Source organism: Pleurodeles waltl, chromosome 9 (genome assembly GCF_031143425.1).
Source record: "Pleurodeles waltl isolate 20211129_DDA chromosome 9, aPleWal1.hap1.20221129, whole genome shotgun sequence".
In the NCBI taxonomy this organism is placed as follows: Eukaryota; Metazoa; Chordata; class Amphibia; order Caudata; family Salamandridae; genus Pleurodeles; species Pleurodeles waltl.
Window position 1 is genome coordinate 242,528,606 of NC_090448.1, and position 12,396 is coordinate 242,541,001.

Below are 12,396 nucleotides of genomic sequence, written 5' to 3' on the forward strand. Positions count from 1 at the left end.
AGCCAGTCTAAGGCTTTGTGGCGAATTCCTATGTTGTGGAGACGTGTGCTGAGTGTGTGGTGGCAGACTGTGTCAAAGGCTGCGGAGAGGTCTAGGAGGATGAGTGCGACGGTCTCGCCTTTGTCGACTTTGGTCCTGATGTCGTCAGAGCATGCGATAAGGGCGGTTTCCGTGCTGTGGTTCTTGCGGAACCCGGATTGTGAGGGGTCAAGAGTGTTGTTTTCTTCGAGGAAGTGGGATAGGCGGGCATTGACTAGTTTCTCTGCAACCTTGGCGGGGAAAGGGAGGAGGGAGATGGGGCTATAATTAGAGAGGATCTACGGGTCGGCTTTTTTTTTTTTTTAGGAGAGCAGTGATTTCCGTGTGCTTCCAGGGGTCTGGGTAGGTGGCGGAGTCGAAAGAGGAGTTATGTCGCGGAGTGTGGGGGCGATGGTTGGGCTGGCTTTGTTGTAGATGCGATATGGACAGGGGTCAGAGGGGGATCCGGAGTGGATGGAGTTCATGGTTTTTTCCGTTTCTTCGTGAGTGGTGGGGGCCCAGGTGGTGAGAGTGGTGGGGGGTCATGAGTGGGGGTTGAGTTGGGTGAGTGAGGGGTGTGTGTGGTGGGTGTGTGTGGTATGAAGCTGTTGTGGATGTCCAGGATTTTGTAGTGGAAGTGGTTGGAGAGGGCGTCACATAGGGGCTGTGTGCGTGTGGGGTCTATGTTGCTGGCTTTGGGTTTGGCTAGTTCTTTAATGATGGTGAAGAGTTCTTTGCTGTTTTGAGAGATGTTGTCAAGGCGTGTCTTGTAGTGATCTCTTTTGGCGGTGCGTATGAGTTGGTGATGGGTGCGAATGGTGGCTTTGAGGGTGGAGAAGTTGGTTGTAGAGGGTTCTTGTCGCCATATTTTCTCCGCTTGGCGGCTTTTGCGCTTGGAGTTCGGGGGTGAACCATGGGGCGTTCTTGATGTTGCGGGTGGCGATTTGTTTTCTGAGGGGAGCTAGTGTGTATGCGCAGGTAGTGATCCATTTTGAGAGGTTGTGTGCTCCTGCGTTGGGGTCGTTGGTGTGGAGGGGTGGGGGGGGGGGAAGAGGTTGTGAGCCATTTGGGAGTTCAGGCGTTCTGTGGGGATCTTGTCCCACATGCGGTAGGGTGTGGTGTGTTGATGGTGGTGTGTGGGGGGTTTGGTGAAGGAGAAGTGGACGCAGTGGTGGTCAGTCCAGAGGAGTTCGGTGGTGTGGGTGTAGGCTATGTGTTGGAAAATTGTGTTGAGCGTGTGTCATGCTGAGTGGGTGGGTGGGGTGACCAGTTGTTTGAGTCCGAGGTTGGTAAGGTTGTCTATGAGGGAGGTAGAGTTGTGGTCTTGAAGGTTCTCCAAGTGAAAGTTGAAATCACTGAGGATGATGTAGTCTGTGGAGGTGAGGGCGTGCAAGCTGATGGTGTCAGCGATGGTGTCGCAGAAGGCGGGGCGTGGTCCTGGTGGTCTGTAGATTAGTGTACCTCTGAGGGTGGAGTTTTTGAAAATATGGATTAGGAAGTGCATGTGTTCTGTGTTGGGGATAGTGTCTTGGGAGCTAGTGGTGACTTTGATGGTGTCCCTGTGTAGGATGGCGATGCCACCACCTGGCCTGTTGAGGCGCTCTTTGCGTTGGAGTTTGTATCCCTTGGAGGGGGCAATGGCTATGTCGGGTTCCGAGGAGGGGTTGGTCCAGGTTTCCGTGAGGAAGGCGATGTCAGGTGAGTGTGATGTGATGAGGTCCCAGAGTTCTATGGCATCTTTCTGAAGGGAGCGGGTGTTGAAGAGCAGGCAGTTGAGGTGGTTGTGGTGGGTGGTGTTGGTGTGGTGTATGAGGGTGTTGTTGCGGGGTGTTGTGCTGTGGGGCTGGTGGGTGGGGGCAGAGCAGGTGTGTATTACGTTGGGGGTGTTGTGTTTGTTGTCAGGGGTCGCTATGGTTGGTTTGTGGTGTGAGGGATGAGGAGCAGGAGAAATGACAGGTGTGGTAGGTGAAGGGGCCATGAGTGTGTGTGGGGCTGGAAAGGGTGCAGGTGGGGCAAGGGCCTGGGTTGAGTGAGTGGAGGGTGAGGGGGGAGCAGATTTGTCTGAAGGGGCCAGAGGGGCTGGCACTGGGCGTGGTCTTGGAGCGGACGGGTGCAGACGGGCTTGGCTTTGGCGCGCCGCGGCTGCCATAAATGGGGAGGGGGGAGGGAGTGGCAGCTGGGAGGAGGGAGGTCTGGGCGAATGGGAAGGCTGGGGGGGGTGGGGCTGCAGGGATTAAAAAAAAGGAAAACGGACGGTGAGGAGGTGGAGGGAGGCGGGAGGGGCCGCGGGGACACAGCGGCAAGGGAAAGGAGAAAAGGATGGAAAACGGATGGTGAGGAGATGGGGGGAGGCGGGAGGGGCCGCGGGGACGCAGCAGCGGGGATTTTAAGCAAAAGGGAACGGGCAAGTGGAGGTGGCGCGGACGGCAGTGCGAGGAGCGACCAATCACTGAGCGAGGAGCGACCAATCACTGAGAGCTGCCAAGGGTTAATTTTGTTTCTTTTTATTCTGGCCGTTTCATTATGAGAGCGAAGTTCAAGTGAAAAATCAAACGAGTTGTCAGAGATCTGCACCCAGTGATTTGTGTGGTTCAATATATAAACAAACAAATAAACTACGATAAATAATTTAGATTACAAAACATTGCTCCTTTCACAATCTATGAATGTAGGGGCATATTACCACTCCTTCAGTCGCCCAGAAAAAGTGCCCACTCAGGACACAGTAATCCCTTAACTCCATGTTCCCTTCTATCTGCAAGAGATTCTCTCATCAGTGCACCGGTCAGGTAACGCAAAAGAAGAGTACTGGGCAAGAAGACAGGTTATATTTTGGATGTCATCAATTTGAGCTGCTACTGAAAACATTCTATTTATCTAGGAATTTGTAGAGCGCAATAGTTACTCAGTGAGTGTCCCAGCGCTGCTAGTAAGTACTGATCCTGGATGTCATGGAGCTTAAACTGAAAAACCAAAAAGCCAGTTCTTGAGCAGGTGTGTAAAGGCCAAGATGTACTCTATGGCCCGAAGCTGCTGTGGGAGGGCATTCCAACCTTTAGCAGCGAGGTAGAAACAATAGCTGTAAACCCACCTTTTCCTTCTAAATTTCAGGATCACCACCAGAAGGCAATTGGAGGTATGGAGTCATGTAGGTGGATGATAGGGGACAGTCATTTTCGATATGTATTGAGGACCGGAGTGAAAGAAGGCTTTGTGTGTCATGACAAGTCCTGCAAACCTCACCTGCTACTTGATGGGAAACCAGTGAGGTTTTTTCAGGCGGGGTTTGATGCGAGTCTTCATGAGCAGACTCAGCAGCAGTCGCGCTGAGGCATTCTTCACCAACTGTAGTCTTCTCAGGAGATAGGCTGGAAGGCCCAGACAGAGGGTTTTCACGTAATCCAGCCCTGAGGTAATCAGGACCTGGATCACAGTTTTCTGCTGTGGAATAGGGAGAAGGTACAGGAACTTTTTAAAGCTTTTTAATAGTCCAAAGCAGGAGCCAACAACACCCCCTACCTGGGAGGCAAAGGTGGCAGAGTTGTCGATTTCACTCTCAAATTGCGGGCCACCGCAGCAGGGGCTGGTGGAGGTGGGACCTCATTGGGCCAGATGTTATTATTCCAGCAAGTGTAGGAGGATCCGGAAGAGCAATATTTCGGTTTCACTGGCACTGCAGTGGAGGCTGCTGGCGCGCATCTAATAAAACACTGCAAAAATACAAGCCTTAAAATTGTTCAGCGCATTCAAGGCTTTTTTTAATCTAGGTTGAGGACCAATTGTGTATCGTCTGCTATCAAAATTATGTGTACGCTGAAGGACTCACCAAGGGTCCCAAGGGGGAGACATAAACAATAAAAGATTAAAGAGTGCAGGGCTCAGTGCAGACCCATGGGGTACTCCAAAACCCAGAGGCTTTGGTACGGAGGTAAATGGGGACATCCATACAGATTGGTGCTTGTCTGCAAGGAAGGAACAAAGCCAAGGCCACTCACACCAACGTCGCATAGGCGCAGTAACAAAATAGGGTGCGAGACAGTGTTGAAAGCTGTGGATAGATCAAGAAGATTCATGGCTACACAATTCCTTGATGCAGGGCCACCTTAATAGTGTCAGCAACATCCAGCAGAGTGGTCCCAGTGATGAATCCAGGGCAAAAGCCTGACTAAGAGGGGTGTAGCAGTTTGTTCCTCTGTAAAAAGCCAGAACATAGCCAGGTTATAATTTTCTCCAGTATCTTGGCGAAAGCCGGCAGCAAAGAAATGGGTCTAAATAAAGATGGACAGATTGATTTTGTTCGCTGATGATTTTTTCAGAAGAGGGATTAATTTTGCCGGTTACCAACAACTAAGAACAGTGGCTGACTGTAATTGATAAGTTTAGCAGTTGATATAGGGAGGGATTTATTGCCGTGCAGCTGGAAATGAGAATGGCAGAGGAGGGGGTGATTTTGAAAACCTCACCTGGTTTGTCATGAGAAGTGTCAATCTGAACTGGTAGGAAGTGTGATTGTGTTTTCTTAATTGCTTGGTGGTAATTATTGAAGGCATTCTTATAGATGAATTTGTCCTTGGGAAGGTACTGTCGCCTCCAACTTCTTTTGAGTCTTTTGCATATTTTGTGAAGTATTTTGAGCTCCTCTTTGAACTAGGGTGCTGACTGACCTTTGGCCACGGAGGTGGCATCTGTCGATTTGATAGGGGCAATAGTGTCTTCCATCAGAGAAAGCCAGGTATTAACCAAGTGGCGCCAACATCAATGTCCCCAATTATACATGGGGGTGTTTGTTCAGGGAGCTACCAAACTGAGTTGGAGAGACTGTGTCCACTTTCTGCGTGAAACGCAGGCACAGATTCTGAGTTCACGGTGGCCATAGCCTGATTTCTAGACGAAATAAATTACAGCGTGGTCAGAACGAAGAGAAGGTTTGCTATCGGACAGTAGTATTAGGCCATTAGAGAAAATGGCGTTAAACATATGACCAGCAACGTGGTTAGTCACGAACTGCTGCATGTCCCATGTGGACATGTACTCTAGGAGAAGTTTCCCGTGTGGGTCAGAGGGAGAATCCACACGTAAGTTGAGGTCTCCTAAAATTGTAAAGTTAAGAGTGTTTTAAAATGTATTTAGAAAGAAATTAATCTAGGGAAGATAGAAATTCTCCCACAGCACCAGAGGGGCGATACACCAACACTCCAGCCAGGGCTACGTTTGCCGAGCGTGTGATACAGAAGCCCAATGATTTGCCCCCCTAACGCTCCTCACAGTCAAATTTGACACAATTATAAGTGTGTCTACATACCAGTACAATGCCTCCCCTCTTTTGCCTACGCTGTCACAGTGTAACAGTGATAATTAAGTGAACGTGGATATTAAGTGAAATTGCCCATTCAAATAATAGCAACCTATTAACCTACCTTAACTTCGTTCTCACTTGGCATGATGTAAACAAACATTCATCAAAAAGGAGCTGCTGAAATCTGTCACAGAAAGGGAACAGTCTTGAGGAGCAGATCAAAGAAAGTGCATGGTGCCAGAAGGGAGATTAAGTTTCAAAAGTCACAAGCTCATTATTTCTTGGGAATCTAAAAACAAACAGCTAAATCTGGGGACACTACATCTTTCACAGTCGCTGATGCATAAGTCAGTCAGCCCTAACCGCCTTCACTGTGGACAGTCCAGCAAGTGGGAAATCTGCACTTATGTGACAGATTCATTGCAAGTGTAAATGACAACATACATCTTTTGCCCACTTTGTAGTCTTATCGCCTTTCTTTCTAACTCTCATGCATTCATCACATTTTCTCAACTCTTTCCAGAGGCCACACCCACGTCTGAAACCAGTTCACTGCAGAGGTCAATATTGGGTGTCATACTGTTTAAAATATGCCTTGATACCAGTGAGGTTAATTATGTGCATGCACCGAAGATATCTGTAAGTGATTACAGTATTACAGACTCTAATTGTGATGGTTTCGACTCAACCTTTTGAGAATGATCAATTGAGTAACTTTCAGTAATACCTGTCCTCACTGCTTTCAAATTGGTGGTGTGGTCTACACAATCCAGCTCAAATTACTAAAACAGTTTTACACCAGTGCAGTCATAAATTGTCACAGCATGCTTTCTCAAATTAGCTACTGACTGTTGCTTTAATGGTGATATGTATCGAAAACAAATTGGAATTTTCAAGAAAACCTATTGCATATTGCCACCAACTGTGCCTCATCAGAGGGGATTTGGCAGGAAGCAATGGTCCTGTACGTGCAGGGGTGTGGAATTTAATAAAATATCTACTTGTCCATGGAACAGGTTGCTTCTTAAATCTACGTGTCCTGTAAAAAAATCTACTTGTCTCTTTGCTGCCATGTAGTGTGGTGACGAATCATGGCATCAGTCTCATTATGTAAGAGCTCTGATAATAGCCTCTGTGATTATGCCAGGGCTACTACTATAATAAGCCTTGAATACTTGCAGTTTTAATCCCTACCATAGCAATTTCCTTATTTTGCCACCTTTCCGCTGATCTGCATATTGAGGCCGGGGGAAGCAGTAAGCAATAGTTCCAGGGCTGGAATGCCTTTGATTCTTCAAACCTACTAACTTGCATGTTTTAAGGATTTTCACCAGCTCGTCTCTATTCTTTTTCCATAATGAGAAAGGTGGGAAATGTACTCCTGATTATGGCGGAAGTAGAAGTTCTTCCAGGGTTGGGAAAAAAAGTGGTTGGAGGGAAAGTGAATTTGTAAACGTTCAATAGATTTTCACATGAGCAAATCTACACATGCATATTTGCTCGTGCTAGAATATAGTTCACAAATATTTTCTAGAAGTATGATTTTCCGGTCTACTTCTGTAAGTTCTTGTGAATTTGCGAAAGACACTAATTCAAAGACATATACCAGGGGTGCACTTTTGTGAATTTAAGAATTGTGTCCCTAATAGGTCTGGCGGTAATAAAGGCATTTTGTATTTATTAAACTTCTATTTCTCTATGTATTGGCTGGATTTACTGTGAGTGATCGCATTCTGCTCTTCCACAAGGAGCATATTGGCACACAAAGTAGTTTTGTTCAGTGTCAGGAACTACTGTGGCAATCAGTGGCGTAACAAAACTGGAGGAGGCCCCCTGCAAAGAACATGGAGGTCCCCCCTTCAGACTCACTCAGGACAGGTGCTGTGATGAGGGGGCACCCGGGGGAGGGGGCTGCAGGGCCTTTGTTACGCCACTGGTAGCAGTGTTTACTTTTTAAGACCAAAACCTTTATTTTTTTTTGGGGCCAGTGTTTGTTACAACGGTGAGGGTCTGGGTGCTCCCACAACAATAAAGTGTTACAAAAGCCATGTCAAAACAAGACACGGATTGACGAAATCAAAAGACAAAAAAATGTCAGATTGGTTGGCTTTGCCAGTGCTTGTTTCCTTTCATGCTCCCCATAATCTTGTTGAAAATGGATACACTGATTTTCCATTAGGAATATTTTTTGGAAATACTAGCATGCATCAACACCTTTTACTAAATGACGCTTCTAAAAAAAAAAAAAAAAAATAGCACCTACAATTTCATAGTAGCAAAACGTTTTTTTCCCTATTTGCATTTTTTTCTGAACTTTTTATTTTCAAAGCAAGGAATCATCACTTTTGCTTACAAGCTTCTGCAAACATTTGCATCTAATCAGAGAGCATTTGGGAGCATTATACTTAGCCTCATATTAAACTTTTCAAACGTGTGTACACTTGTATATATATATTTTTTTTACTGGAACTACTGTTGGTAGTGTTGTGTGACCTTAAATCGTTTATTTAAAGCGCTCACCCTAATAATGAAGGCTGTCCATTAATAAACCATAAATACAAGTTCTAACTGCGTTAACAAATGGACACACATATTGCCTCAACTGCAGACAGGTCCCTTCTCTGTAAACTGGCAGTTAAAGGGTATGTGCTGCAGGGGGTTGGGCCTACTTGTCCCAAGGACAAAATAAAGATGCAAACTTGTTGCCCTTGACTCCAAACAATATGTCCTGGGCGTCGGGCAATAGGAATTCCACATAACTGACATGGCTGAGCATTTCTCAGCAAGGCATAAAGGCAACTAATCAACCTACTGTTGTAATGGAACATAAAACATCCTTGTCAACCTATCTTGCTCAACCTCAACGTCGGCCACACGGGTTTCTGCAGAAATTATTTAAAAAGAGCCAAACATCTTATGCTCGACATCACGAGTGGCTCCTCCATTAGAGCAGAGAAGCACGTCCCACTACTAAAATACCCCCAGCGATGAAAGATAAAATCGTAATAAAAGTTAATTTATTACCAGTTTATTTCTCATCAACCTGGGCCAAGTGTCAGGACGGTGATTAACAGCAAGAGAGCAGCACCAAAATTGGTTAAGGGAGTTGACTGGGGTCTGCGTAGGAGCCTGAAGGACAGAAAAACAAAACCGGAGCAGGAAGGATGTGTCGTGCAGCAAGCAAGAGCAAGGTAAGCAAATGTATTATTTTATTCATTTTTAACATAGTTGGCTCAGATGTAGTGCACATACATGCACCCATTTGCCCGCCCCACCACTCTCCATAGTTGCCAGCTGCCACTGTCAACAAAATTACAATACTAGGATTAAAAAGGTAAATATTAAAATAAGTTAACTGATTTTTGATAAGCCATCTAGGGTAAAATTAAATCCGGTTTGCTACAAAGTGGGATTACTATTTATTACATAAAGTTACTTAAGTTATATAAAAAAATAGTTGTAAATACAAAACATGTATAATCCTAAGTGTTCTATATCAATCCCTGCAGAGAACTAATACAATCTAAACCACGTGTAATGAGCATCCTTTAGAATACTACATAAAAAAAATCGGTCAAATTCCTTTCCCCCTCGACCCCAATCTCGTCAAGTACAGAGCTTTTTTTGCAGGTATTAATGTTGTTGTAGTGGAGTGAAGAGCCAGTAAAACAAACAAATTGAATGAAAGCTTTGAAACCATTACCTGCAACGAGTCCCATAAGCACATTGACCCTTCTGGTAGAATTTACAGATGGTGGAAGGCTTGCTTGTAGTTAGGTCATGTGAAAACAAACACCTGCTTCCTTCTCTGCACACACCGTGCATAAAATATCTGCGGATATAAACAGGAAGACCAGGTTTCCTTAGTTAGCAAAGGACTCTATTGATGCAGGATATAGTCACAAGAAGCGCCCAACTAAAATAACAAGAACAACTGAGAGGATAGGTAAGCAACACACCTGGCAACTGGTTGAATATAGCACACACCGGGCAACTGGTTGAATATAGATTTTGAACTGCAGCATTTTTTCCATCAATGCTGCAGAAATGCTGATCTTGTAAACAATTTAAAGCAAAAATGACTTATTTTCATGTATATGTTTTAGATTAAGATTACCCGTAAACTACTGGTTTGTTCAACAGTTTAGAACGCCACGTCTTGAATCTGTGATATATTTTTAGAGGGGTTGCCTCCTACCTCAGTGTCACAACAAATTCAAAGCAGAGTTCTTTCACGGCAAACATATACATTGAATATTATTGATAACACTTTAACATTTCTCTTTAGCTCTTTACAAGTTTTATGATGAAAATGATGATGAAGAAGAGGATTGCGAAGAAAAGGAAGAGGAGGGTATATAAGAGGCTGAGCAGGAAAAATCAGAAGAGGAGGATGATGGATACAAGGGTCAGAAGAACAAATGAAAAAGGTAGAAGAGAGAATTCGGTGGAAGAAAACAACAAGGAAAAAGAAGAAGAGTTAAAGGGAACAGGAGGAGGGAGAAGAGAATGAGAACAAAGAAGAGAAAGAAGGTGAGGAAAATGAAATGAAAAAGGAGGCGGATAAAAAAAAAAAGAGGACACGTGATAGGAAAAGAAAAGAATGGTCATTGAGAGAGATTGGTTTGGTTAGTTTACAAAAATAAGCTGTTGTTGAGAGAGTTTGAATCATCATTAAGAATAAAGCATGTTCGTTTTTACTTTGATCAAAGTCATGATCTTCCAAACATCTAGGAAAAGTTCAAACATACACAAGACTGATGACAATTTTACACCACATTATGGTTTATTAAAATGATAAAAAGCGTTACTGCTGCAACAATGGATAGGATATAATAACCAACTTTATTTTTAATTCGGCCGGGGCTGGCTTGGGAAGACTTTTAAACATTGCCTTAAATCATGGACATGCATGGTCTCTAAGCGCACGCAGATTTTTCCTTCCCTCCAAACTTAAGGTTGCTGTCAGTCAGGAGATTTACCAGTAACTTAAAAGCTTCAGGTCTCCAACAATATTTTTGAATCACTACATTTGATGACAATGAGTTACCAGCCCTTGTCAGTTGTATTTGGGGTACGGTCATAGCTAGGAGTGGGGAATACCACTACAGGAGTACAAAGGGGTGCTGTCACAGGCATTCTATAATACATTCTGCTGCAATTTATACGATGACCAAGAGACACCCAGAGACATGAAAGAGGTACACTTTCTCAAGCAGGAAAAACACTATAATGTCTTCTTAAAAGAAGCAATTGCTTAAATATGTGCTACATCAAAGGAATCCCAGAAAATAACTACTGAATGCACTTGATATAAAATGGATGTAGATCTAGGTAAGCACATATACTAATAATAGCCATGTACGTTGCACAGAACACAAACAAAATTACCTGTGCAACTGTACCAAGATTACAACTAGCAAAGTTCAGGTTACAGTTGATTCTCAGAAGCATGAATCCACAATAACCTCTTAACAGGATTCAAACATTTGACCTAAAGATTACATGCTGTGCTCTGCAACAAGCACATTAACCATTTTAGCTACATTAATAGTATTGGAAGATTAAACCTGCTTGATGTACACAGATTAATGCAGCAGGCATGTTAAAGTGACTAAGCATTCTTATCTACTCACATCAGTCTTGACCCTGCTCCTCATGGGAACAGTCCATCCGAATTGCCAGGCCAGGTCCCCCCTGAACCGGAATACAAGCAACCTTAGATCGGTTTTGCCCTAGTTAGGGCTCTTCAGCCATGTATTGCTTGGCTCTACGTTGCTTGAGTTCTGATTCACGGAGGACTTATCTTGGAAGTTCGGCTGTACTTTTCACATTATAGCAGGGTAAAGACTGATTTGCATATGGCTGGCATAGTGACATTGTGGGCAAAAAACACTTTGGATTGGGATGTTGCCCCGGGCAATTGGCCATGGCTGAGATTAATTCAAGCATTCCATCCATTATCTTATTCTTTTTGCCTTAACTCAGCTATTCATCCATCAAAGCTTGATCTATTACAGCAAATACTGCTATTTACAGAAAATCTGGTAGCAGGTTCCATGTTAAGAAAAAGAAGAAAAAAATAAAAAAAAGAATTGCAGAAAACGGGTCATGCATTCAACTCTGTATGTATGCCCCACAGGTGGAAATGGTGCTAGAAAGGGGCGTTTCTCTTTTTGCAAAGGTGTATTTAGGAGTGCAGACTTTGCCTTAAACAAAGGTGGTAGCTCTGCTGACATTCCATTCAAAACCCACAGCCTCCACCTCTGCCTAGGCATTACTACAGCCTGGGCTGCCAGAAAATAAATATGTTGATGGTAGCTGGGTGATGATTTGTGGGAACGATGAGAAAAGGGACCCCAGGAGACCATTTTTCTGCTAAGTACAAGTGTATGTGGCATAGACAACTCGAGCACAATGGTGGTGAGGCCAGTCAACGGGATCACAAGGAAGAAACTTCATATGAACATTCAAAAACGAGTGCTCGTCCCGCAGCGCTGCAGGACAAGAAGCACTACTCGGGGTCACACACTATTGGTACTATACTTCAGCAAGGGTAGCGAGATGGAAAGTTGGAAGCAAGGACACCAGTTGGTGCAAGTGGGGTCAAAATGGCACCTTGATGCATCTACTTTGGCGATGCCCCAAGCTCACATGGTATTGGGAGGCGGTGCCCTAGGACAACAATGAGATGTTTAACACCGACATCCCAGACTTGCCCATATACATACTGTTGGGACTACTGAACGCACAAATTTACCCCTTGGGCTCCAAGAAGGGATGGGCCATTAAAATGGCTTTTTTTCACAGTAAAACAGGCAAACACCACCAAATGGGGCACTTACTCTATCCCTGCTCATACCAACTGGAAGCAGGCCTCGAAAAATCATACAACTTTTACTAGACCAGCAGGTCTGGTAAATTTAATAATCCACTCAACCTAACTGTAATGTACTTGACCCATAAACAGGTCTCAAATTGTGTGATCCTTGGCAAATATTTTATTTTACAGGGTCGCCTTTTTCATCATTCTCACATATGAGTGCACCTTCAAACATGTGAGTTTAGCATTTCTGATGTAC

The 12,396-nt window shown here is 44.4% G+C and overlaps 1 protein-coding gene across 1 annotated transcript in view; it reads right to left on the reverse strand.

Moving 5' to 3' along the window:
- MKRN2 (makorin ring finger protein 2) overlaps positions 1-12,396 on the reverse strand; it is a 227,283-nt gene that overhangs the window by 191,246 nt on the left and 23,641 nt on the right. The window contains exon 2 of the mRNA XM_069206645.1: positions 9,018-9,146. Within this exon, the coding sequence (XP_069062746.1) occupies positions 9,018-9,146 (129 nt within the window). The remainder of the gene's footprint in view (positions 1-9,017; positions 9,147-12,396) is intronic.